The sequence below is a fragment of the Pongo pygmaeus genome, chromosome 1 (genome assembly GCF_028885625.2).
Source record: "Pongo pygmaeus isolate AG05252 chromosome 1, NHGRI_mPonPyg2-v2.0_pri, whole genome shotgun sequence".
NCBI classification, from domain to species: domain Eukaryota; kingdom Metazoa; phylum Chordata; class Mammalia; order Primates; family Hominidae; genus Pongo; species Pongo pygmaeus.
This window is the reverse complement of record NC_072373.2, coordinates 192,740,552-192,768,038: the sequence shown is the minus strand read 5'-3', so window position 1 is coordinate 192,768,038 and position 27,487 is coordinate 192,740,552. Positions and strand designations below refer to the sequence as shown.

Sequence of the window (27,487 nt, the reverse complement as noted above, 5' to 3'; positions counted from 1 at the left end):
CACATTCCTCATGCCATCTCTGTCTGTGGTGCCCATCAGAGACTGCAGTTTTATGGATGAGGTCATCAAACCAGAACTTTTCTCATCTGCAGGAGCCCCTGATTGTTAGTAAAACACAAACACATGTTTGATCTAACCATGGTGCATTCTAGCACTGTGTGCGACAGGAACAGTGCAACCTTAGCTACCCATTTCTCTCACTGAACCTGTTTCCCATCTGTAAAACTGGGGTGATGGATCAGAAAATGTCTAAGGCCCCCTACCTCCCAGCTCCTAGACCCTAAGTCACCAGCTATGAGACCTTTGACAGCTATTACTCTCTCTCTCTGCTTCTGTGTGGTATGTGGGTATTACTGGACAACATTTATCGAGCACTTTCTTTTTTTTATTTATTATATTTTTTAAATTATTTGAAGTGGAGATAGGGGTCTCATTATATTGCCCAGGCTGGTATTGAACTCCTGAGCTCAAGCAATCCTCCCAGCTCAGACTCCCAAAGTGTTGGGATTACAGGTGTGAGCCACTGCACCCAGCCTTATTGAGCACTTTCTACGCACCCCATGGTGTTAGTTTTTTTTTCTTTTTTGTTTTTTTATAGAGACAGGGTCTTGCTGTGTTGCCCAGGCTGTAGTACAATCATAGTTCACAGTAATCTCAAACTCCTCGGCTCATGTGATCCTCCCACCTCAGCCTCCCGAGTAGCTGAGACTACAGACATGCACCACCACGCCCAGCTAATTTTCTTTTTTTTTGTAGAGATGGAGCTGGGGGGCAGGGGTTTGGGGGCGGGGGGGGGGGTCTCACTATGTTGCCCAAGCTGGTCTCGAACTCCTAGGCTCAAGCAATCTTCCTGCCTCAGCCTCCCAAAGTGTTGGAATTACAAGCATGAGCCACTGCACCTGGCCTAACTCACTTTACTCTTTAATACGGACAAATCGAGGAGTAAAACAACTTGCTCAAGATCATGTGTTTCCACCAGGTGCGGTGGCTCATGCCTAAAATTCCAACACTTTGGGAGGCAGAGGTGGGAGAATGACCTGAGGCCAGGAGTTCCAGTGTGCAGCTATGAGTGCACCACTGCACTCCAGCCTGGGTGACAGAAAGAGACCCCATCTCTAAAAAAAAAGATCATGTGAGTCTGGGCACGCTGGCTCATGCCTGTAATCCTAGCACTTTGGGAGGCCAAGGCAGGTGGATAACTTGAGGTCAGGACTTCAAGACCAGCCTGGCCAACGTGGTGAAACCCTGTCTCTACTAAAAATACAGAAATGAGCCAGGCATGGTGGCGGGCACCTCTGTAATACCAGCTCCTCAAGAGGCTGAGGCACGAGAATTGCTTGAACCTGGGACGCAGAGGTTGCAGTGAGCCAAGATCACGCCACTGCACTCCAGCCTGGGCAAAGACCAAGACTCTGTCTCAAAACAAACAATAGATCATGTGGCTTGTTAGTAACAAAGCCTGGGTTTGAACCCAGGCATTTGGACCACGAGGCTCAAGATCTGGACTAGTATGTTAAACTATCTCTTCTCAAGAAACTTCCTCCTTAGATCTTGAGGATTATGAGTTAGTACCTGTGCAGGGTTTAGAATATAGTGTTCAAAAAATATTAACTGTCATTGTGATAATTATTCTAGGAGACTCAGACCCTGCCCTGGAGGGACGGTTGAAGTTCAGCTGGAGGGTGCAGTGATGAACAACCCCATGGCTCAGACAGGTGGGGACCAAGCCCCTCACTCACGCGTGTTCCTGGCCGCCGTGCTCCAGGCGGTAGCGCACGAGACCCAGGAGGCGGCTCTGCCGGCTGTCCCCCTCACACAGCACACCTTGCACCGCCTGCGGCTCAGAGTCAAGGGAAGACAACCCAGAGGCGAGGCCTCTCCCCACCCAGGCTGTCCCACCTTCCCTCTGTTCCCCTGCCCCCCCCGATTCACTGTGTGGCCTTGGGTAAGTCACTCTCTAAGCCTTCCTTATCTATGAAATGATGATAATGATCCCCAACTTCATAGGGAGTTAGGAGGATAACTGCATATTTAAAGCATCTGGCAGAGAGTCCAGGACTCAGTAAGTACTTAGTAAATACTGATGTCCTTCTCCCCTGACGGTTCAGAGGGGCAGGAGAGGGGATAGACACCTCGACACCTTCCATTCCTCTTCCCAAGGCCAGGGCAGGCTCAGGGCTGCAGTTAGCACAGGAAGGATATGATGACGCAGTATTCCCCCTCAGCCAGCGTCTCCTGGATTGCCACAGACTGGTCCATGCTGGCCTCTGCTGAGCGCACACACCCTGTGGGAGGAGAGATGGGAGCCCCCGCTTTGGTCAACAAGTTACGCATGGGGTGATGGAGCTGCCTCAGAGGGGTGGGGGGCAGGAGAGAGGGGCCTTTGCAGAGGGAGATGGTACTGGGGAGGCCTGATCCTCCTCCTCCGACTCTTTGTCCTCCCTAGAATAGGCCTTTCAGTTTTTAGGGATAGGGGTCCAGTCCCTTTGCCCCGCTGGGATCTACAGTTTGCTATACTGCCTTTGTCTGGGAGGGCATCCAGTTGCTTTTGAGTGTGGTCTATCCTTGTTGGAAGTGGGGTATGTGGACTGGAGAAGGGGACCTGGTCCCTTTACTCCTAGGACAGGGCTCTTCCTCTCTTTTGAGGACAGTTTTTGTTCTGCTAGCGCCTTTCTGGGAGGTGTCAGTGGTGTGTCCGTGTGGGGTTCAGGGAACATCCCCTTACTGTCATTCAGGAGGGTCCCATTCCTCTTTCCTTGGAGACAGGAAGTGTCCCATTGCTGCTTGCCCTTCACCCCCGCCCCAGCAGGCCCATTGCATCAGCTGCAGGCCGGGGGTGGGGGGGTTGGGGGTGTCCCAGCCCTCAGCTTGCCCACTCCCTCCTGCCCAGCCCTGCCCTGGCTTTCCTGCTGTGCTCCCACCCACAGCTCCCTGACATTGTCACCTACCTCCTGAGCTGTCACCACAGGGCGCACTGGACTCCGCTGCCCCAGGTTCCGGGACGGTGACTACATTTCCCAACAGCCCCTGCGCCACACGGTGGTCAGTCAGCCTGCAAGTCCCAGCATGCCCGAGTCAATCGTGGGGTGGGGAGTCTCTCCATCCGCATTAACCCTTTAGGTCCTGGGGTACACTGGGCTCCCTATACCAGGAAGGTTTTCTAATGATAGCCCTCACTCCCATCCCCAGCCCTCTAGGTCATGGGGCCAGAGCTTCCCACCCAGAAGGAAGATGGTCACATTTTATCTTAGGGGAAAACATAATGCATTTTTATTTTTTCCTTAGTTCCATCCTCAGCTCTTCTCACTCCAGGGTAGACAACCCGGACCTCTACTGAAACTCTTCCCCTAAAATAACTACCCTCTCCTGGTTTAATGGAGGGAGAACCAGACCATGAAGAACCATTATGTCCATTTTCCAGGTGGAGAAACTGAGCCTTGGATAGGGTAAGCAGTTTGACATTAAGTCCTGCAGCTAGCAGGTGGCAACACTGGGAGTCCACTGAAAGTCTGACTGCAACTCCTGGGCCATTTATACCGCCACACACTGCCCTATTTCCTCCCTCAGCCCCACCCAGCCCTCCTGCCACACAGGGCTGTTTGAGGCTACTGGGTGTGAACGCACTTTATAAAGAGTATCACACTGTTTCTGTCCGGCAACGTCCTTCCCCTAATCCGCCTGGCTGTGTGACCTTGGCCAAGACCTTTCTTCCCTTGGGACTCAATTTCCCCATCTAAGATAAGGAGGTTACCCCAGATGGACAAAAAGATCCAGCACCCCGGCACTTTGGAAGGCCAAGGAGGGAGGATCGCTTGAGGCCAGGAGTTTGAGACTCCATCTCTAAAAAAAATGTTTAAAAATTTAGCCGGGTATGGTGGTGCATGCCTGTAGTCCCAGCTACTTGGGAGGCTGAGGTGGGAGGATTGCTTGAGCCCAGGAGTTCAAGGCTGCAGTGAGCTGTGATTGCTCACCCAGCTCAGATAAGGAATGCTAGGATCATTTTCACTTGGCCTATTGGCCATTTAATTAAGCTGTAAGCTCCCGTTGGACAGGACTATGCCTTTTCATCAACACACCAGCAGTTTCTGGCACACAGTTATCTATGCAGTTAGTGAATTACTTTCTGATCTATTTTATTTTATTATTTTTATTTTTATTTTCACACACAGCGTGAATTTATTTACTTAAAAATATGTGTAATTTCACCCCTGAAAGAAGAAATGGGGGGAGAAAGAAAAAACATACTAATAAGTGGAGAGGAAAAGGTCTGGAAGGATTAATATCAGACTAATGGCAGAGGTTACCTCTCAGATTGGGAGGATGGGAGTTGAAGGGAACTCTATCCTTTTTTTTTTTTTTTTTTTAAGTATTTATTGATCATTCTTGGGTGTTTCTCGGAGAGGGGGATGTGGCAGGGTCATAGGATAATAGTGGAGAGAAGGTCAGCAGATAAACACGTGAACAAAGGTCTCTGGTTTTCCTAGGCAGAGGTCCCTGCGGCCTTCCACAGTGTTTGTGTCCCTGAGTACTTGAGATTAGGCAGTGGTGATGACTCTTAACGAGCATGCTGCCTTCAAGCATCTGTTTAACAAAGCACATCTTGCACCGCCCTTAATCTATTTAACCCTGAGTTGACACAGCACATGTTTCAGAGATCATGGGGTTGGGGGTAAGGTTATAGATTAACAGCGTCCCAAGGTAGAATTTTTCCACAGTGCAGAACAAAATGGAGTCTCTTATGTCTACTTCTTTCTACACAGACACAGTAACAATCTGATCTCTCTTTCTTTTCCCCACGTTTCCCCCTTTTCTTTTCGACAAAACCGCCATCATTATCATGGCCCATTCTCGATGGTCGCTGTCTCTTCGGAGCTGTTGGGTACACCTCCCAGACAGGGCGGCCGGGCAGAGGCGCTCCTCACTTCCCAGACGGGGCGGCCGGGCAGAGGCACTCCTCACTTCCCAGACGGGGTGGCCGGGCAGAGGCGCTCCTCACTTCGCAGACGATGGGCGGCTGGGCAGAGGCGCTCCTCACTTCCCAGATGTGGCGGCCGGGCAGTGACGCTCCTCACCTCCCAGACGGGGCAGCTGGGCAGTGATGCTCCTCACCTCCCAGACGGGGCGGCCAAGCAGAGGCGCTCACTTCCTAGATGGGGTGGCCGGGCAGAGGCGCTCCTCACCTCCCAGATGAAGGGCAGCCAGGCAGAGGCGCTCCTCGCCTCCCAGACGGGGTGGCCGGGCAGAGGTACCCCTCACTTCCCAGACGGGGCAGCTGGGCAGAGGCGCTCCTCGCTTCCCAGACGAAGGGCGGCCGGGCAGAGGCTCTCCTCGCTTCCCAGAGGGGGCTGCCGGGCAAAGGCGCTCCTCACTTCCCAGACAGGGCGGCCGGACAGAGGCGCTCCTCACTTCCTAGACCGGGTGGCGGCCGGACAGAGGCGCTCCTCACTTCCCAGACGATGGGCGGCCGGGCAGAGACACTCCTCACTTCCCAGACGGGGTGGCCGGGCAGAGGCGCTCCCCACTTCCCAGACGGGGTGGCCGGGCAGAGGTGCTTCCCGCTTCCCAGACGGGGCGGCCGGGCAGAGACGCTGCTCCCCGCTTCCCAGAGGGGGCGGCTGCCGGGCAGATGCCCTCCTCACTTCCTAGACGGGGTGGCGGTTGGGCAGAGGTGCTCCTCACATCCCAGACGATGGGCGGACGGGCAGAGGCGCTCCTCACATCCCAGATGATGGGCGGCCGGGCAGAGACGCTCCTCACTTCCTATACAGGGTGGCAGCCGGGCAGAGGCACTCCTCACTTCGCAGATGGGGCAGCCGGGCAGAGGGGCTCCTCACATCCCAGATGATGGGCGGCCAGGCAGAGATGCTCCTTACTTCCTAGACGGGGTGGCGGCCGGGCAGAGGCTGTAATCTTAGCACTTTGGGAGGCCAAGGCAGGCGGCTGGGAGGTGGAGGTTGTAGCGAGCCGAGATCACTCCACTGCACTCCAGCCCAGGCAACATTGAGCATTGAGTGAGAGAGACTCCGTCTGCAGTCCCAGCACCTCGGGAGGCCGAGGCGAGCAGATCAGTTGAGGTCAGGGGCTGGAGACCAGCCCGGTCAACATGGCGAAACCCCCAGTCAGGCGTGGCGGTGCGTGCCTGCTATCCCAGGCACTTGGCAGGCTGAGGCAGGAGAATCACGGGAGCCCGGGGCAGGGAGGTTGCAGCGAGTTGAGATCACGGCAGTACAGTCCAGGCTCGGCAACAGAGGGAATCCGGAGAGGGAGAGGGAATCCGGAGAGGGAGAGGGAGAGGGAATCCGGAGAGGGAGCCTGATCTATTTTAATAAATACACCTTCTCTCAAGCTTTGGCCCAAACTGAAGGAATGGGCCTTCAGTGCTGGGGAGGGGGTGACTGTTGTGACTTGTGAACAGTTTCCCTTCCTCTTTCCTCAAGTGAAGTGGCCGTCCTAATGACCAGTTCAACTTTGCATATGTAAACCCCTTCCAGAAACAGTCATTGCCTTCTTCTCAATCCATTCCTTTTCCTGGAAACATCCACAGCACAAATGGAGCTCAAGTTTATTTGAATCCAGTGTCAAAGTCATGTGGAGGATGAGGGGAAAGGGGATTGACTCAGACCCTTAGGATCAAGGGGTGGGGTCACTGCAGGGAAGCAGAGGAACCCCAATTCCAGCCCTGCTCTTAGTGTCAAAGTCTGGGGAGGAGGGTCAGGAAAGTAGATGGGGCTGTGTGCTTTTTATGATGAAGAAACTGTCCCTGCAGGATTTTGGGGTCCTCCCACTGGGTGGGGGTCAGGCAGGAGGTTTTCTGTTTTTCCAGACAAACCCTATCCTCTCCCTGAGATTAGGGCTGAGGGCCTGCCCCCTTGGGGGGTTCCATGGTCAGGCCTAGGCCCTAGAAGGGGAGAAGTGAGGAGCCTTAAGCCTAGAGCTGTGGGCTTGATAAAGGCCTTTTACTAAAGATGCAACTACAGGAATCAGAGCTGGAGGGGGACCTGAAGGCTTGTAGATCCTACAGGGTCTTCTTGACTGCTGCTCCCAGATTCTGCTGGGCCCAGCTAGGGGAGCAGGAACAGGAGCAGGGCAGAGTGGAGGAGCAGTAGCATAGCCACAGCCAGGGCCCAGTGCAGGGGGTTTCTGGTGGCCCCAGGAGCTGCCTGGTTGAAGTGAAGTTTCCCATCCAGCTCGAGGCAGCTGCCTGAGGTTGAGGCTTGACAGCACTCCTGGTAGCAGGGTGGGGCCACAGCCCCGTGACACTGGGAGGTCCCTGCTTCACAGGCCTGGCTGCAACCTGCAATGTAACCTGAGCTGGAGCATTTCAGCTGCAAGAAGAGGTGGGACCATTCATCTTCCCCCTGCCCGTCTTCCCCACTCAAAAACAGAAAAGTGTTAAGTGGGTCATGGGTTGAGCTCAACCTCCTTGGACCCCTAGCTTCCTGCCCACAAGATCAGTGAGTGAACATACAGGGTGGTCAGAAACAAAGGGGCACATCGTGGAGGTATGGAAAATTCCAGTTGCTGCCTTTGGTGTTGGCATCATGCAGAGCTGAGGGGGTCAAGCTTGCTAGACCCCAGGGCTGCTCCCAGCAGGTCTAGCTCCAGCCAGATTCTGCTGCTGAGCTACCCACTCCAGGTAGAAGGAGAAAGCCACGCAGCTCTGAGGGAGGAGAGCTCCCTAATCCTTGGAGCATCTCAGGGCTCACCTCACAGAAGTCCAAGCCCTCAGGGCACATGGCCACAGCTTTCTGCCCTTTGAAACAGTCACCACCTTGGCAGGAGAAAGTGGCACAGATTTTCTCCTGGAAGAGAAAGCAGGAGGAGGTTTGGGAGCTCTGTGCAGAGTGAAGAGGTGGTAAATGCTGGACAGAGGCAAGGCTGGAGCCCTATCGTGCCCGTGTCACTGGTCCCATCCACCACACGCTGTCCGTCCCTGCCTCCACTTCCTAGAGGAGGCAGGTGAGAATGAGACACATTTCCCTGGAGGGCTGGCAAGGTGGTGGTCACCAGGGGTGGAATGGAATGTAGCTTGTCCTCTGGGATCGTCAGGTGGGCTAGGCCTAGGAGCAGAGCAGGACTGCCTGGGGAAGTGCTGTGACACCTCTGCAAAGCCCTGACCCCCTGCCTTGCCCCCAGGGAGAGCATGATGTGTGTGGGCAGCTCACAACCTGACATCTTCCCCACCGCGGCCTGCGTGAGCACAGGTGCTTGCCCCAGGCCTCTTTGTAGCTTGTTGGGGAGGGGAGTGCTGGATGGGCTGGACTGGGGAATGGTGGGGATGTTAGGAGTGGGGAATCTGAGAGGGGGTGGGGCACCAAAGGTAGAAAGCTCAGACTTGGGGAGCTAATGAGGAAGGAAGACTTTTTTTTTTATTATTTTTTTTTAATTTTTATGTGGTGAGACGGAGTCTCACTCTGTCATCCCAGGCTGGAGTGCAGTGGCAAGATCTTGGCTCAGTGCAAGCTCTGCCTCCCAGGTTCACGCCATTCTCCTGCCTCAGCCTCCCGAGTAGTTGGGACTACAAGCACCCAGCACCACCATGTCCGGCTAATTTTTTGTATTTTTAGTAGAGACGGGGTTTCACCGTGTTAGCCAAGATGGTCTCGATCTCCTGACCTCGTGATCCACCCGCCTTGGCCTGTCTCTATCTCCTGACCTCATGATCTGCCCACCTCAGCCTCCCAAAGTGCTGGGATTACAGGCGTGAGCCACCATGCCTGGCCTAGGAAGACATTAAATGTAGGGGTCAGGGCCGGGCGCGGTGAAGGCTGTCCCCTCCCTCATATGCTGCTTACCTGGACAGGAGCAGGGGTCAGCTGACTGCTTGCCAGGTTCTGGGCTACCAGTAAGGCCAGCAGGAGGACTGATAGGAGGAAAAGGAGAGAGGGAGCCACTGCAGAGGCTGAGGCAGGTGGATCATGAGGTCAGGAGTTCAAGGTCATAACCAGCTCAAAGGTCATAGGTCAAAGAAAGGTCATGCAGCAGTTAAGTGGAAGAGGTCATGAACTTAGGGAAAAGTAGGGGCAGTCCCAGGGTCCAGCAGTAGTCATGGTCCAGGAAAGGCCAGGGTCCCTGGGCTGAGGACAGCTACCTCTGAGCAAAGCAGCTCTGTGGCTACCATTGGCCACATACATCTTCAACTGAGGTGCTGCAGGAGCCAGAGAGAGGGAAGGACCAGTTCTGGGCAGCTGAGGAAATCTACAAGCAAAATTTCCGTTATTGTACTATGCAGATGAATAAACTGAGGCTGGGGAACTGGGGTGGGGGTGGGTCAACCTTTAGGGAATAAGAGGTCTCAGGGGCTCAGCTTTCACTTCCTGCAAGTCATACTGTCAGAGTGACACTGAGGTAGGCACAAAGGGGCCTGCATCCCAGTAACAGCCACCCTGAGACACATGTTGTCACTGGCATGGCAACAGCAGCATCCCAGCCTGAGGGGAGGCAGAACTGGAGCAGGTGAAGTGACAGGAAATAGATACCCAGTGACTCTGATCTGGCCTCATTTGCTGCCAACGTCAGTAGGTGCCGGGGCGTGGGAAGGTGGGGTCATGGGCTTCCTCAGAACCCAGGGCAGGAAAACCCTGGGCCACAGAGGGTCAAAAGTCCAGACTCACTTTTCCAAGTGTTCTTCAGGATTCAGACCCCAGCCTATCCCTAAATGAGTGCTGAGCCAAAGATAGGAGGTAGCTCTCAGACTTTGGGTTCCTAGATCCCAGACTCTGCCCCCTGCAACACTAACGGATCACACCTAGAAGGGTCTGCTAAGCCTGGGTTTAGGTTTTTCCATACAAGGTAGGAAACTGCTAGAGAAGAGAGTGGGGCATTATTCCTATCTTCTCGCCTCCCCTGGAAGCTGAGCACAACCCAGACCCTACCATTCCCAATGCTAATGGGGCATCCGTTTCCCTGTCCTCATGGATGTAATCCTCCATCAGCACTCAGACTTGTCTCTCAAGTGACAGCAGCCAGGGTGATGCGATACATAGGAGAGTGTGCAGCAAGGACTCCTGGGTTGGGCCCTTCTGATGGTGTCAGCCTCTCTGTTGCCCATCCATCCCCCCCACCAACAAACACTACACTCAAGAAACAGTTCTCTTGCTGGGCATGGTGGCTCACACCTATAATCCCAGTGACTCAGGAGGCTGAAGCAGGAGAACTGCTTCAGGCCAGAATTTCAAGACCAGCCTGGGCAAGATAGTGAGACCCCCTTCTCTATAAAAAATTAGCCGGGCATGGAGGTGTGCACCTGTAGTCCTAGCTACTTGGGAGGCTGAGGTGGGGAGGTCACTTGAGCCTGAGTTGGGAGGCTGCAGTGAGCTATGATCATGCCACTGCACTCTAGCCTGGGTAACAGTGAGACCTTGTTAAAAAAAAAAGTTTTTGGGGCCGGGTACGGTGGCTCACACCTGTAATCTCAGCACTTTGAGAGGCCGAGGCAGGTGGATCATGAGGTCAGGAGTTCAAGGCCAGCCTGGCCAATATGGTGGAACCCCGTCTCTACCAAAAACATGAAAAAATTAGCCAGGCGTGGCAGCGCACACCTGTAGTCCCAGCTACTTGGGAGGCTGAGGCAGGAGAATTGCTTGAACCCGGGAGGCGGAGGCTGCAGTGAGCGGAGATTGCACCACTGCACTCCAGCCTGGGCGACACAGCGAGACTCCATCTTACAAAAAAAAAAAAAAAACACAAAAGTGACAGAGCAAGACAGAGTCTCGCTCTGTCGCCCAGGCTGGAGTGCAGTGGCGTGATCTTGGCTCACTGTAGCCTCCACCTCCCGGGTTCAAGCAATTCTCCTGCCTCAGCCTCCTGAATAGCTGGGACTACAGGTGCGTGCCGCCACGCCTGACTAATTTTTGTATTTTTAGTAGAGATGGGGTTTCATCATGTTGGCCAGAATGGTCTTGATCTCCTGACCTCATGATCTGCCCGCCTTGGCCTCCCATAGTGTTTGGATTACAGGTGTGAGTCACCATGCCTGGCCAAAAAAAGTTTTTACACAGTCAGCCCCTCTCCAAGGGGACTTCAGTTTCCAAAGGCCAAAGGTTCAAAGGGCTCAAAGGTTCTACCCAGGTCCCTGAAGCTTTGTGAAGAGCCCAGGCTTCCCACAGAAGCCCCTTTCCTTCTCCTTACTTTGCACAGATGAGGCTGGAGGGACATCTCAGGAATATGATGGGGCAGGTGGACAGACACAGAGCAGAATCAGAAGGCTGGGCAAAGACAGATGGGTACCTCCTAGGCTGTATTAATCCAGTCTTCTTGTCCATCTCCTTTAGTTTGTGTGCCCCTCCATGGCTAGAGCATATTCTCAATATTCTCTGTGCCCCACCCTATCCCAGCTGTAGACCTACCTGCACACTTGAAGGTGCAGAGGGCTGTGAGTGTGCATGCACAAGGCAGGGAGGCTACAGCTGCCGCCCCTGGAAACTGGAAGCTGCCCTTCCTCCTCCCCTCCAATGACTTTTCAGCTCTGGGAGTTGCCTCTCACGTTGCTGCCACTGGGGACACACAGGGACCACAGAAAAGAAGAAAGCACAGCTGCTGCCCAGACTGACTGTAGTTGGAGGGAGAAAATAAAGCCGCTTGAGCAGATCAAAAGACCGCCATCCCAACATCCCACTGGGAGGTGCCTTATTTGTCTGGATTGGAAACCTGGCAGGTGGAGAGGGCTCTCAGAAGAGATCAGAGGGAGAGGAGACTAGTGTCCTCCCAGGGTGGACCTGTAATGGGAGGACTTTTCTGGATGAGGGTGGAGAGGGTCACAGGCTCATTCCCACCCTGAGAACTCTGAGCTGAGGCTGACAGTACGACCTGAAGGATGAGGGGAAAGGTTGCTATCATCCCAAGGATTTTTTTTTTTTAATGCAGAGGGAGAGAAATATCTCAGAACTTCACTTCCCCAACACATTGGTTACCTTTAGTGTGCTCCCTTCACAGAGCCTTCCAGCACAAGTTGACCCCAGGGAGGGAAATGGACAGAAAATGGAGAAGAAAGGGATACCTGGTTGAGGCCAGAGACAGATTTCTTCACTTTCATCTGAGAAGTAGAGAGTAAAGACTCCTCCTGGGAGGGCTCATTCCAGGTGCAGCCTCTGGGTTTAGCAGCACCAATCTGAGAGTCAATCCCAGGAACAACTCCCTAAACGCTCCCTGCAGCTTTCCTCCATGAAGAGCTAATTGAATTAACTGTTCTCAGCAGTAAGTGCATTGGCAAAGGTTCCGACTCCATGTCTAAGAAAGATTTTTGGCTGGGCACAGTGGCTTATGCCTGAAATCCCAGCACTTTGGGAGGCTGAGGCAGGTGGTCAATTGAAATTCTCTTCCTTTGGCTGACCCTATGGAGTCCAAACCTGAAGGATCACCTCTGAGAACCAATTCTGATGTGATTTGCCTGCACCTCAGAAAACAGCTGTGCCCCTTGCAGCTGGATGGAACTGGCCATATGGCTCTTCCTGCGTGCCCAGAGGCTGCTGCTGAGCTTCTTCACCTCTGGCTTCTGCCCTGTCTCACCTCCACTTTAATTTTCAAGGTTTGATCTAGCTGTGCCTGGCACATGGAAGGCACTAAAAAAACCCTGAATGAATGAAGGTAACAAATGAACAAGCCTTTGCTGTGACAGGTAAGCCCGAGGTTCCCTCCAAGGTTGTTCTGGCAGAGTTCGCATGCTGACTGCAGTTACTGGGCAAGGGGATGGCAGGATTCCTTAGGACCTGGTCCCACTTCCTCTCTACACTGTAGAGGGAGAACCTATTAACCCTGGAGTCCCAGGTAGCCTCAAGACAGGGTTTTGAGGACTCCAACAGCTGGAAAGCAGCAGGTGCATTCCTTGGTAGCCCAATGCAGCCACTGTTCTGACGAGCAGTCTGAAGGGCCATCTTCTCCCCACATTTCCCATTCCAACGCTTTAACTCTTTTCTCAAATGGCAATGTCTCCTTGCACTTTGGGCCAGTTTCCACTAATCAGTGTTTCCAGTTGGCTCAGTTAGGTTTAATTATTCACTCACTCTGCTTCAGCTCAGGCCCTGGAGAGGCTGTCCAACTGGAGTCTTATTTTTTTTGAGACAGAGTTTCGCTCTTGTTGCCCAGGCTGGAATGCAGTGGTGCAATCTCGGCTCACTGCAACCTCCGCCTCCCAGGTTCAAGTGATTCTCCTGCCTCAGCCTCCCTAGTAGCTGGTATCACAGGCATGTGCCACCACGCCTGGCTAATTTTGTACTTTTAGTAGAGACGGGGTTTCTCTATGTTGGTCAGGCTGGTCTTGAACTCCCGACCTCAAGTGATCCGCTCGCCTCGGCCTCCCAAAGTGCTGGGATTACAGGAATGAGCCACTGCACCCGACCTGGAGTCTTAAATGAAGGAGTGAAGGCGCAAGGGAATGAGTTGCACAGGGGTGGGCTGAACTAGGAAGGAAAATACCAACCTAGAGTGCAGTGCCACTGGGGTGGGGGTGGTGAAACTTTACTGCCATGGAAATAACCAGGGCAAAAGATTGGTGTGAGGCAGAAGGCTAATTCAAGTTGGGACTTTTTTTTTTTTTTTTTTTTTTTTTTTTTGAGACGGAGTCTTGCTGTCACCCAGGCTGGAGTGCAGTGGCGTGATCTCGGCTCATGGCAACCTCCGCCTCCTGGGTTCAAGTGATCCTCCTGCCTCAGTCTCCTGAGTACCTGGAACTACAGGTGCATGCCATCACGCCTGGCTAATTGTATTTTTAGTAGAGACAGGGTTTCGCCATGTTGGCCAGGCTGGTCTCCAACTCCTGACCTCAAGTAATTTGCTGCCCTCGGCCTCCCAAAGTGTTTGGATTACAGGCATCAGCTACTACGCCTGGCCTGAGTTGGAATTTTTAAAAGTAGATATATTAGCCAGCCTGCCTCTGCATGGGACAAGTGCGGCACTGGTTCTTGGCAGGTTTTTAGAAAAATAAGATATAAATGTATAATATAAAGAAAAAGATTAACATTTTTTAAAAAAGTAGATTTATTAAAAAACAGTTGAAGGTCTGAGCGTTGAGAGGCAAATGGGGTCTCTGGGGGATCCTGTCCTGCAGCAGGCCTGACTTTCAGATGACTGTACTTATAAGGCAGATCAGTGCCTTCCTGGTTGCCTTAGTTCTTTCCATTTCAGACACCACATTTGGATCCTGGGGCAGCTGCTCAACTCTACCCAACTCTACCATGGCTACTTGGGCTTGGAGAACATGTGAGTATTAGCTACTTTTATAGTCAAATAGGGATCTTGTAGAAGAAACAGGTAGACAGACCCACCAGTCTCTCATTCTGACCTAGCAAGCTGGTGAAGTCACTGTTGGTCCTAGTTCCCTTGTATGTTGGGCTGCAGGCCCATTCCAATACAGCCCAACTCCCCCCCCTTTTTTTTTTTTGAGATGGGGCCTCACTATATCGCCCAGGCTGGTCTCCCTAGGTTCAAAGGATCTTCTAGCCTCAGCCTCCTGAGTAGCTGGGACTACAGTGCATGCCACCATGCGTTTTTGTTTTTTGTTTTTTGTTTTTTTTAAATAAGACAGGGTCTCACTATGTTACCTAGGCTGGTCTCAAGCAACCCTCCTGCCTCAGCCTCCCAGGTAGCTGGGACTACAGGCACAAGCCACTGCAACCAGCTCCAACTCCTTTCTTTATGCAAATACAAAAGGCAAATCTTGGTGCGACACTTAGTCCTTAGTAGCAACCCTGGCTCATCCTCCTAGTCTTTCCCTAGTATTTGCATCAATGGCTAACTAAGCTGATGGCAGACCTCATCCTGGGGTAATACTCATTCAGGGAAGCAGCAACAAAGGAGGGTGGGGAAAGAGGTCAGGTCAGATTTACCGAACATGATGTAGCATAACAGGTGCCCATTAAATCTCAGCTACTACTAAAGTTGGTGAGGAAGAGGTATGGAGGCACTAAGACCTGAAGCACTGAGTTGGTCCATAACCCTGGGCTTTAGAATAAGGTCTGGTTTTATTTTCTGGCAGAATCTTTTAAAATATAAAACAGATAAAACACATCTCAACCCTGCAATCTGCCAGCATGCCTTGTTTCTACAAGATGCATGCTAGACCATGAGACTACATAGCAAAGGGTCTTTAAGAGGATTTGGTTGGGAGAAATAGAAAAAGCAGATCTCAGGGAAGCCTGGGCTAGCCCAAAAGCTGAGCTACATCCCTGAACACTAGAGCAGTCCTTGTCTTTTCAGATCCTCATATGTCTTCTTATTCACAACATTCCCACTTGAGTCTTCATATTCTTCCTGAAAAGGAAGGGGTACACTTTGTTAGACAGCTCTTCTAAAAGAAATGTTTGGAACCAATCTCTAGGTACCTGAGCTCATCCTGGCCTGATTCCATGGCATACTCTGGTACACTAAGACTGGCATTCATCTAAGCCTTTCTCAACTGGGGTTCCACAAGAGAATTAAGTCCCACTGCCCCAAAGCAGCCACCGTGTGCAATGAATTAACTTCTCTCGTAGACATCTAGAATGGTATCAGTCATGACCCATCATTAGAGTATCTGAAAAAATAGTTCATTTAGCTCTCTATGTTTAAGATGGGGAACCCTGGTTGAGAAAGGCTGACCTACAACAGCAGTTCTCAAATGGTTCCCAAGAATCCCAGGTTTCTGCTCAGAGGCAATTGCAGGGGTTGAAAGGGAGGCCAGGAAGTCTGAGCTTCCCCATGTCCAGAGCAATTCTGCTTGATTCTATTTTATATATCAGAGTACTATATTACAAGTGGAAGAGAGTTTTGCTGCCAAAAAGAAAAAAATACTGAAAACCACTGACTCAAAAAAAGGCTTTGTCAGTTACTATGGGACTTGGAGTGAGTCAATACCATTCCTTACATACATGTCATTCCTCATCTCTGAAACCTGCTGCTTGGGATGACCATCATAAGACCAACAAGGACATCTCCCTGTCGCTATGAGAGTATCATCTCTCATTAGATGCTTTCCTCAAAGGAGATCTAATACATGATACAGAGTCTCGGCATTTTAGTCTATAAATCCCCATGGCAGAACATGAGATTGGGTACTCCCACTTGCCATTTCAATTTTTTTTTCTTTTTTTTTTTTTTTTGTGAGGTAAGTTCTTGCTCTGTCACCCAGGCTGGAGTGCAATGGTGCGATCACAGCTCACTGCAGCCTCGACAGCCTGGGCTCAAGCAATCCTCCTGCCTCAGCCTCCTGAACAGCTGGGACCACAGGCATGTGCCACCACTCTCAGCTAATTATTGTATTTTTTGTAGAGATATGGTTTCACCATGTTGCCCAGGCTGGTCTCCAATTCCTGGGCTCAAGCGATCTGCCTGCTTTGGCCTCCCAAAGTGCTGGGACTATAGGCATGAACTGCTGCACCTGGCCCATTTCAAAATTTGAATGGCAGAATACAATCTGTCTTTTTGTTGTTAAAGAGACAGGGTCTTACTCCGTCACCCAGGCTGGAGTGCAGTGGTATGATCATAGCTCAGCAGCTGCCTCAAATTCCTGGGCTCAAGCGTTCCTCCTGCCTCAGTCCCAATTAGCTGGGACTACAAGCATGCGCCACCACACTTGGCTAATTATTATTACTATTTTTTGAGACAGAGTCTTGCTCTGTCACCCCGGCTGGAGTGCAGTGGCACAATCTCGGCTCATGCAACCTCCACCTCCCAGTTCAAGTGATTCTCGTGCCTAGGCCTCCCAAGTAGCTGGGACTACAGGCATGCGTGGGTGGATCACCTGAGGTGAGGAGTTTGAGACCACTCTGGCCAACATGGTGAAACCCTGTTGCTACTAAAAATACAAAAATTAGTCGGGTATGGTGGCGGGCGCCTGTAATCTCAGCTACTCGAGAGGCAGAGGCAGGAGAATTGCTGGAACCCAGGAGGCGGAAGTTGCATTGAGCTGACATTGTACCACTGCACTCCAGCCCGGGCAACAGTACGAGACTCCGTGTCAAACAAAAGGAAAAGTCAATTTGTAGATATTGTCACATTCTACTCGCTGCTGCAGTACACCAGGGACCATCTTTCGCCTCCCTTCTACATGGTGAGGGAGCTGTCTATCACTTGACACTATCCCCAACACCATCCACATTAGTACTCACCTCAGTGTCAGGCTGCCATCGTTCTGAAGCCTTCTGCAATTTCAGTTTGGCCCACACTGCAGGATGAGAAATGAACAGCAATCAGGATGGACTGAACATCTGTCGGGTATCCAGTGTTATAATCCTCTCTCCCTGCCATTAGAATGCTCCCTAGAAGACTCTGCCTTTGAGATTCTTGCCTACCCCAAACCAGAGTTTTGGTTCTGGACCACCTATAGACAAAACCCCTTCCACTGCAAAATTCATCATGATCTTGCTTTGCTATAAAAGTTGGATCAAATATAACCAAAGACCTCCGAAAACAGAGAAACTGATACTCTTGAAGGAGGTTAATGTGGAACAACCTATGAGAATAATGGGGAAAGTGACCTTCCTTTCTTAAAGCTCATAATATAAAAATTCTAATAGTTCAATAACAATCTCTATGAAGGAGAAAACGTAAAGACATCTGAAAAAATCATCGTAGCTTCAGAAGGAGTGATCAGACATGTATACACAAGAAAAAAACAGATACAAACCAGGGAAAGAACAACTAGAATCTTTTTTTTTTTTTTGAGATGGAGTCTCGCTCTGTCGCCCAGGCTGGAGTGCAGTGGGGTGATCTCGGCTCACTGCAAGCTCCGCCTTCCGGGTTCACGCCATTCTCCTGCCTCAGCCTCCCGAGTAGCTGGGACTACAGGCGCCCGCCACCACGCCCGTCTAATTTTTTTTTTGTATTTTTTAGTAGAGATGGGGTTTCACCGTGTTAGCCAGGATGGTCTCCATCTCCTGACCTTGTGATCCACCCGCCTCAGCCTCCCAAAGTGCTGGGATTACAGGCGTGGGCCACCGTGCCCAGCCAACAACTTGAATCTTAAAGTATGGTGTCAGGAAGGTGAACTCTTAGAACAGATGGCTACATGTAATACATAAGACAGGTCCACTGCCAGAGAGGGAAGATAATAAAGTATCAATAGATGATGAGAAAACAGAACTTGATTCCTGTGTTTCCACCTTTCCCATCAAGCAGAATAATCTAAACTTGACAAGATTAGAAGAAATATCACAGAGAGACCGTTAAAGCCTAAGATGGGTGAATGAATAGTAAATGAAACAATATATGATAAAATGCTTAGCTCTGCACCTGGCACATGGGTGCTCAACTAATCAACTTTTCTTTCTTTGCTAATTGCTTTAAATTAGCTGAAGTTGGCCAGGCATGGTGGCTCATGCCTATAATCCCAGCACTTTGAGAAGCTGAGGCAGGCGGAACACCTGAGGTCGGGAGTTCGAGACCAGCCTGACCAACATGGAAAAACCCCATCTCTACTACAAATACAAAATTAGCCAAGCGTGGTGGTGCATGCCTGTAATCCCAGCTACTCAGGAGGCTGAGGCAGGAGAATCGCTTGAACGTGGGAGGTGGAGGTTGGGGTGAGCCAAGATCACACCACTGCACTCCAGTCTGGGCAACAAGAGCGAAACTCCATCTCAAAAAAAACAAAAAAACAAAAAAAACATTAGCTGAAGTCTTCAAGCCCAGGTAATATGCACATCAGGAAGGAATGGAGAAGTTATGTGCTTACTATGTGACAGGGCAGGACCCTGTCATATTCCTTGCCAAAGCTCTTCAAGAATCTAACCAAGAATTCAGCCTGGGTGACAAAGCAAGACTCTGCCAAAAAAAAAAAAAGAAAGAAAAAAAGGCCGGGTGCGGTGGCTCACGCCTGTAATCCCAGCACTTTGGGAGGCTGAGGTGGGTGGGCAGATCACCTGAGGTTGGGAGTTCGAGACCAGCCTGACCAACATGGAGAAACCCCATCTCTACTACAAATACAAAATTAGCTGGGTGTGGTGGTGCATGTCTGTAATCCCTGCTACTCAGGAGGCTGAGGCAGGAGAATCGCTTGAACACGGGAGGTGGAGGTTGGGGTGAGCCGAGATCGCACTGCTGCACTCCAGCCTGGGCAACAAGAGCGAAACTCCGTCTCAAAACAAAACAAACAAAAAAAAACATTAGCTGGTCTTCAAGCCCAGGTAATATGCACATCAGGGAGGATTGGAGAAGTTATGTGCTTACTATGTGACAGGGCAGGACCCTGTCATATGCTTTGCCAAAGCCCTTCAAGAATCTAACCAAGAATTCAGCCTGGGTGACAAAGCAAGACTCTGCCAAAAAAAAAAAAAAAAAAAAAAAAAAAAGAAAGAAAGAAAAAAAGGCCGGGTGCAGTGGCTCATGCCTGTAATCCCAGCACTTTGGGAGGCTGAGGTGGGCGGGCAGATCACCTGAGGTTGGGAGTTCGAGACCAGCCTGACCAACATGGAGAAACCCCATCTCTAATAAAAATACAAAATTAACTGTGCGTGGTGGTGCATGTCTGTAATCCCTGCTACTCGGGAGGCTGAGGCAGGAGAATTGCTTGAACCCGGGAGGTGGAGGTTGCAGTGAGCCGAGATCGTGCCATTGCACTCCAGTCTGGGCAACAAGAGCGAAACTCTGTCTCAAAAAAAAAAAAGAATATTAATAAAGTGCGACCAATCACCTAAATGGCGATTTCTGGTGGCAATTTCAGAGGGCTCTTTCTTAGCTTTTGTACAATTAAAATAAAAATAATAAATCTAAACCAATGGAATAATTAACATAATAAATTTATAAGTAAAACCCTCTATTTAAGTAAAAAAAAAAAAAAAAAAATCACTGCGGCCGGGTGCAGTGGCTCACACCTGTAATCCTAGCACTTTGGGAGGCTGAGGTGGGTGGATTGCCTGAGCTCAGGAGTTCGAGACCAGCCTGGGCAACAAAGTGAAACCCCACCTCTACGAAAACACACAAAAAATTAGCCGGGCATGCTGGCGTGCACCTGTAGTCCCAGCCACTCGGGAGGCTGAGACAGGAGAATCGCTTGAACCCAGGAGGTGGAGGTTGCAATGAGTGGAGATCACACCACCGCACTCTAGCCTGAGCAACAGAGCGAGACTCCGTCTCAAAAAAAAAAAAAAAAAAACAAAACAACAACAAAAAAAACCACTGTAACTTAAATGACAGTACAGAATCTCTTGCTCCAGGCTAAAATCTCCAAGAGAGAAAATAAAAATTTCAAAAGAATGATCTAAACAAGTTAATCCAGGCCAGGAATGGTGATATGAGAATCACTTGAGCCCAGGAGGCGGAGGCTGCAGTGATCCAAGATTGTACCACTGCACTCCAGCCTGGGCAAAGAGCAAGACCCTGTTTCAGAAAAAGAGAGAGAAGAGAGGGGCTGGGTTCGGGTGCAGTAGAAATTGAGGTAGAAATAAAACTACAAATGCTATGTGGTGAACCTAAAAAGTTCAAGGGAAGCCATGATGGGTAGAAATAATACAATTAATCAAAACAGTGGCAATAACAACATTCATAGGGAGAAACTGACTAACCTAGACAGCTGAATAAGTAGATAAATTCTGAAAGTAATACAATTGAAGAATCATGAACCTGCCAATGATAATTCTTTTTTTTTTTTTGAGACAGAGTCTCACTCTGTCACCCAGGCTGGAGTGCAGTGGCGCGATCTCCGCTCACTGCAAGCTCCGCCTCCTGGGTTCACGCCATTCTCCTGCCTCAGCCTCCTGAGTAGCTGGGACTACAGGCGCCCGCCACCACACGCGGCTAATTTTTTGTATTTTTAATAGAGACAGGGTTTCACCGTGTGAGCTAGGATGGTCTCGATCTCCTGATCTTGTGATCCGCCTGCCTCAGCCTCCCAAAGTGCTGGGATTACAGGCGTGAGCCACTGCGCCTGGCCCTGCCAATGATATTCTAAAAAAAAAAAAAAAATTAGGGCCAGGCGTGGTGGCTCATGCCTGTATTCCCAGCACTTTGGAAGGCTGAGGCGGGCAGATCATGAGGTCAGAGATCAAGACCATCTTGGCCAGCATGGTGAAACCCCATCTCTACTAAAAATACAAAAACTAGCTGGGTGTGGTGGCGCACGCCTGTAGTCCCAGCTACTTGGGACGCTGAGACAGGAGAATCGCTTTAACCCGGGAGGTGGAGGTTGCAGTGAGCAGAGATTGCGCCACTGCACTCCAGCCTGGTGACAGTGCGAGACTCCGTCTCAAATAAAAAACAAAAACAAAAACAAAACTCTGTATGGCTAAGAGAACACAATTTCTTTCTAGAAAGACTCTTAATGACCAACCCTTAAAAAATCACGTGATAAGTGTGATTTCAAAGAAGGTAGTATGGCGTTGTGGAAAGAGGAAAGACTGTTTTAAGACACACGTGTTGTAATCCCAGCACTTTGGGAAGCCAAGGCAGGCAAGTCACCTGAGATCAGGAATTTGAGACCAGCCTGGCCAACATGCTAAAACCCTGTCTCTACTAAAAATACAAAAAAATTAGCCAGGCGTGGTGGCGAGCGCCTGTAATTCCAGCTACTCGGAAGGCTAAGGCAGGAGAATCGCTTGGAACCAGGAGATGGAGGTTGCAGTGAGCTGAGATCACGCCACTGCACTCCAGCCTGGTTGACAGAGCAAGACTCTGTCTTAAAAATTAAAAAAAAAAATGAAATGAAATGAAATTAAAAAAGAAGAAGAAAAGAAAAAGGCTGCCATGAAAATGTTCATGGCAGAGAAAGCTACCACTGCGGGGAAAACAGGAAGCCTGGCGGTGGTCCTCTATGTGCTTCAGCAGCACATTCCCTGACATGCACTCCACTTCACTTTCTTCAAGAGGTATTTTGCTGCTGTGTTTCTACAGCCTCAAACACAAGCTTACTGAGGGCACTTCTATTTTTGCCTTTATATCAGTCATCCTTTAACATGAGCATGGTGGCTCATGCCTATAATCCCAGCACTTCGGGAGGCCAATGTGGGGGCATCACTTGAGGTCAGAAGTTCCAGGCCAGCCTGGCCAACATGGTGAAACCCTGTCTCTACTAAAAATACAAAAATTGCTGGGCGTGGTGGTGCATGCCTGTGGTCCCAGCTACTTGGGAGGTTAAGGCACAAGAATTGCTTGAACCCAGGAGGTGAAGGTTGCAGTGAGCCAAGATCAGCCACTGCATTCCAGCCTGGGCAACAGAGCAAGACTCTGTCTCAATAAATAAATAAATAAATAAATAAATAAATAAAGTTGGGTGCAGTGGCTCACGCCTATAATTATAATCCCAGCATTTTGTAGGGCCAAGGTGGGAGGATCACTTCAGCCCAGGAGTTTGAGACCAGCCTGGGCAACAAGGAAACCCCATCTGCACCAAAAAAAAAAAAAAAGAAAAAGAAAAGAAACTCAGAATAGTTTTATAAAGCACTTGGTTTCTTACTTTGTCATAAGAAGTCAAGAAATTATATAAGTTAAAGAATCTTAGTGCAGTCCCACTGAAGAGGTAATCTCTGTCAATATAAACAGTTTCAAATGACAGAGAGGTTGTAGCATGTTGCATGTTGGGCGGGGATCACGCCTGCAATCCCAGCACTTTCAAAGGCTGAGACAGGCAGATCGCTTGAGTACAGGACTTTTAAGACCAGCCTGGGCAACATGGTGAAACACCATCTCTTACAAAAAATACAAAAATTAGCCGGGCGTGGTGGCACAAGCCTGCAGTCCCATCAGCTTGGGAATCTGAAGTGGGAGGATCACTTGAGCCTGGGAGGCAGAGATTGCAGTGAGCTGTGATTGCACAACTGCACTCCAGCCTGGGCAACAGAGTTGGAAGCCCAAGGTTCAAGCTGACCAAACAGCTGAACAGCCTGCTAAGCATAACTGAGAGTAAAGTGCCTGTAATTTAACACAGTGGGGGGGATGGGGGGGTAAAATACCTTACTTCTGTCTAATCAGCCAACAGTGAAATGTGACATAGATCCACTGAAAAGAAAATAAAAAGCCAGGATGGGTGCGGTGGCTAACGCCTGTAATCCCAGTACTTTGGGAAGCCATGGCAGGCAGGTCACCCGAGGTCAGGAGTTTGAGACCAGCCTGGCCAACATGCTAAAACCCCGTCTCTACTAAAAATACAAAAAAATTAGCCAGGCGTGGTGGCGAGCGCCTGTAATTCCAGCTACTCGGGGGGCTGAGGCAGGAGAATCGCTTGGAACCAGGAGGTGGAGGTTGCAGTGAGCTGAGATCACGCTACTGCACTCTAGCCTGGGTGACAGAGCAAGACTCTGTCTCAAAAAAAAAAAAAAAAAAAAAAAAAATTTGGCCGGGCGCAGTGGCTCACGCCTGTAATCCCAGCACTTTGGGAGGCCAAGGTGGGTGGATCACAAGGTCAGGAGATCGAGACCATCCTGGCTAACACAGTGAAACCCCGTCTCTACTAAAAATACAAAAAATTAGCCGGGCGAGGTGGCGGGCGCCTGTAGTCCCAGCTACGTGGGAGGCTGAGGCAGGAGAATGGCGTGAACCCTGGGGGGTGGAGCCTGCAGTGAGCCGAGATCGCGCCACTGCACTCCAACCTGGGTGAAAGAGCAAGACTCCGTCTCAGAAAAAAAAAAAAAAAAAAAAAAAATTAATTAAATTAAAAAAAAAGAAGAAAAGAAAAAGGCTGCCATGAAAATGTTAATGGCAGAGAAAGCTACTACTGCTGGGAAAACAGGAAGCCTGGCAGCGGTCGTTTATGTGCTTCAGCAGCACATTCCCTGACATGCACTCCACTTCACTTTCAAGAGGTATTTTGCTAATGTGTTTCTATGGCCTCTAACACAAGCTTACTGAGGGTACTTCTATATTTTCCTTTATATCAGTCATTATTTAACACATTAAAATCAATTCAGAAAACTATACATACAACCATTCAATCAAAATCTTGCATACAAGGGAGTTCACAGACCCAGACTAAAAGTCCTGGTTTATACTCAGCACAGAGCTCTTCTCAAAGGAGAAACAATCAGCACTGCCGACTAATTCATTCCCCTTAAAAATGCAATAATTAGCTGGGCGCGGTGGTTCATGCCTGTAATCCCAGTACTTTGGGAGGCCGAGGTGGGCGGATCACCTGAGGTCGGGAGTTCAAGACCAGCCTGACCAACATGGAGAAACCCCGTCTCTACTAAAAGTACAAAATTAGCCGGGCATGGTGGCACGTACTTGTAATCCCAGCTACTTGGGAGGCTGAGGCAGGAGAATCGCTTGAACCCAAGAGGCACAGGTTGCGGTGAGCTGAGATTGCACCATTGCACTCCAGCCTGGGCAATATGAGCGAAACTCCATCTCAAAAAAAAAAAAAAAAAAAAAAAAAAGGCAATAATTAGGCACGGTGGCTCACGCCTGTTATCCCAGCACTTTGGGAGGCCAACGTGGGTGGATCACTTGAGGTCAGGAGTTCGTCACCTCAATCAGCCTGGCCAACATGATGAAAGCCCATCTCTACTAAAAATAGAAAAATTAGCTGAGCGTGGTGGCACATGCCTGTAATCCCAGGTACTAGGGAGGCTGAGGCAGGAGAATCGCTTGAGCCCAGGAGACGGAGGTTGCAAGAGCCAAGATCGTGCCACTGCACTCCAGCCTGGCGACAGAGTGAGACTCGTCTCAGAACCAAAGGCTGGGCATGGTGGCTCACGCCTATAATCCCAGCACTTTGAGAGGCTGAGGTGGGCGGATCACCTGAGGTCGGGAGTTCAAGGCCATCCTGGCTCACACAGTAAAACCCCGTCTCTACTAAAAATACAAAAAATTCGCCAGGCGTGGCGGCTCACGCCTGTAATCCCAGCACTTTGGGAGGCCAAGGCGGGCGGATCATGAAGTCAGGAGATCAAGACCATCCTGGCTAACACTGTGAAACCCTGTCTCTACTAAAAATACAAAAAATTAGCCAAGTGTGGTGGCGGGTGCCTGTAGTCTCAGCTACCAGGAGGCTGAGGCAGGAGAATGGCATGAACCCAGGAGGTGGAGCTTGCAGTGAGCCAAGATCGTGCCACTGCACTCCAACCTGGGCGACAGAGTGAGACTCCGTCTCAAAAAAAAAAAAAAAAATTAGCCAGGCATGGTGGCACGTGCCTGTAGTCCCAGCTACTCGGTAGGCTGAGGCAGGAGAACTGCTTGTGCCCGGGAGGTGGAGGTTGCAGTGAGCCAAGATTGCGCCATTGCACTCCAGCCTGGCGACAGAGCGAGAGTCCATCCATCTCAAAACAAAACAAAACAAAAAAACACAAAACAAAAAACAGAAATGCAATAATTATACAACTGTCCTAGATTTTACATCTCCACAACCTACTGCCTTTAATCCTGGATACACAGGGTATTAGGATGCTGAATTGAAGGAGTAGAGGCCATTTGTACTGGCCTAGGAGACAGTAAATAAAACTTACAGGAGACAGCATCTTCAATCTGTGTCACATTAGCAAAGTGAGCAGTGTTTGGGATGCCCAAACACCTCATGCCATGAGCATGACGCCATTCCTGGGAGAAGAGAGAAGCAAAAGGATCATGTGAAATGGGAATAGCTGAACACAGAGCACTAACTCCATTCTACTCTATAAATCCTAACATGGCCCTTTGCAAGACTCCACCTAAAGATAGCATTCCTTTTGTGTTTCATGTTTGTAAACAGCTGCCTGTGACTGACAAAAGGGTGGTATTTCAAAGCAGCACTGCATGGTTTGCCTCACTGGGTTGGCTTGTAAACCTAGATTCTAGACCCAGTAGTCTTATACATAAAACCTCTGGGTCAAGATCGCAGAAAAACTTCACAACTCTAACTACATCTCCCATATTGCAGGAGAACTTACCAAAGCCCCAGCAACTCCAAACACCTGCATGAATAGGGGTTACTAATGGCAGGTCAGCATCATCTTTGTAGGTAAAGGAGAAGACTTTTTATTAGGCACAATGATGTGGTGAGGAGAGAGCAGGGAGATTATACACTGACATGATGGCAGTTTTAGCTAAGGGATGGTAAATGGCATGGGCTTTATCCTGGATGCCAACTCCAGTCATTGTAGGAGGTGCTGAGAAGGATACAGAACTCACTCATGGGCTCAGCAAAAAAGATCAATTATCAATTAGTAATATGTATGACTCAGAGAGGGGGAGAGGAGTTCACATAAATTTGTCATCCTTGGTCTAGCACAAATCTTTTCCATTCTGTAAAATTTCCTTCCAAAATCTAAGAACTCTAAGTAGAGCCCACTTAGAGGTGAGCCCACTTACACAGTACCATCTGGACAACATCCTGTCTCAAGAATGGCTTGATAAATATCAGCCCCTTCATTTTTTATTTTCTCAAGAGGCAAAGATCCATTTAAGATCCGAAAGAGATCAATCAGCCCTATTTTTTATCTTGAGTATTAGCAATGGGGTAGAGAAATAACCAAGAAGTCAGAAATTGGTCTAAAATGCTAGCAGAAAGACAAAAACAGAGAAGTGTAAGAGCAGGCAAGAGAAAACCAAATAAGGTTCAAAGAGTGGTGCGGTAGAATTCCTCCAGAAACTATCTCAGGTATTTAAGACTAACATTGGTGCCAAAAGTCAAATGCCATGGGCTTGATTTTAAAACCATCCTTCTCTGATTCCCTTTGGCTCTGGACACCAGTGGTCCACATAGGCTGCTCCTACTCTCTTCTCTAAAAGTCTCATGTTTTTACTTCAATTCCCATGAAAAATGGCTCTGAATTCCTTACAGCAAAGTGTCGCTGGAAGGCTTTGGGCCCTCGGTAGGTGTAGTTTCCACAAATCTCACAGTTGTAGTTGATATTTAGGCCATGAAGCTTATACAGCCAGTAGGGAATAGGCTAAAAAAGAAAAAAACAAAACAAAACCAAGAAGTAGTGTTAGCTTACTAAACTCTGTATCTGTTTCCAAAATGGGGAATGGGGAGAAAGTGGTAGTGCTGAGACTTACTTTGCCATCCCAGCCAAGTGGCAGGTTTTTGGGGTTGTAAATGATCTCATTCTCTTCATCTTCACTCTCACTCTCACTGATCTGCTCTTCTTCCTCTTCTTCTCGCTCTTCTCCTGTTCTGGCTTGCTTGCGCTGTACATTTTCATGAGTGAGATGTCGCTGTTCCTAAAGCAGGTCCATAAATGAAAAGTCAGAAAAAAGTAGTGCAGAATAAGAAGGGAAATTTCCTGTTTTCCTGTAACTTTTGCTGACCCCTTACTTCCAAGGATAAGGTTCTTTCTTACAGAATAAAGGAAAATCTTGCCTTCATATCAGAACTCCTTATCAGCAGGCTCTACCTGATCCCAAAGAAAAGAGTCAAAGGTTTTACATCACTTGCCTAATTACTCATCTGAGGCTATTACAGAACAACAGAAAACAGTCTCATCTATTCTGACTCTAAAATATTTCCTGGCTGGGTGTGGTGGCTCACGCCTGTAATCCTATCACTTTTGGGGGCTGGGGTGGGAGAATCACTTGAGGCCAGGAGTTTGACATCAGCCTGGGCAACACAGTGGAATCTCATCTCTACAAAACATTTACAAATTGGCTAGGCATGGAGGTGTGCACCTGT

At 49.6% G+C, this 27,487-nt stretch overlaps 2 protein-coding genes across 5 annotated transcripts in view; both read right to left on the bottom strand.

Annotated features, from left to right (window-relative positions):
- The window catches only part of INPP5B (inositol polyphosphate-5-phosphatase B), an 82,538-nt gene extending 79,507 nt beyond the window's left edge, over positions 1–3,031 (bottom strand). For all 4 annotated transcript variants that reach the window (XM_054494658.2, XM_054494667.2, XM_063657424.1 and 1 more), the window contains exons 1-3: positions 2,949–3,031; positions 2,203–2,285; positions 1,740–1,834 (exon numbers count right to left, since the gene is read on the bottom strand). In XM_054494658.2, the coding sequence (XP_054350633.1) occupies positions 1,740–1,834; positions 2,203–2,259 (152 nt within the window). In that variant the 5' untranslated portion in view covers positions 2,260–2,285; positions 2,949–3,031. The remainder of the gene's footprint in view (positions 1–1,739; positions 1,835–2,202; positions 2,286–2,948) is intronic.
- Positions 3,032–14,482: 11,451 nt separating this feature from the next.
- Positions 14,483–27,487, bottom strand: part of SF3A3 (splicing factor 3a subunit 3) — a 33,421-nt gene continuing 20,416 nt past the window's right edge. Inside the window, exons 13-17 of the mRNA XM_054494647.2 lie at positions 26,875–27,039; positions 26,655–26,765; positions 25,344–25,434; positions 17,082–17,137; positions 14,483–15,246 (exon numbers count right to left, since the gene is read on the bottom strand). Coding sequence (XP_054350622.1) covers positions 15,169–15,246; positions 17,082–17,137; positions 25,344–25,434; positions 26,655–26,765; positions 26,875–27,039 — 501 coding nt within the window. The 3' untranslated portion in view covers positions 14,483–15,168. The remainder of the gene's footprint in view (positions 15,247–17,081; positions 17,138–25,343; positions 25,435–26,654; positions 26,766–26,874; positions 27,040–27,487) is intronic.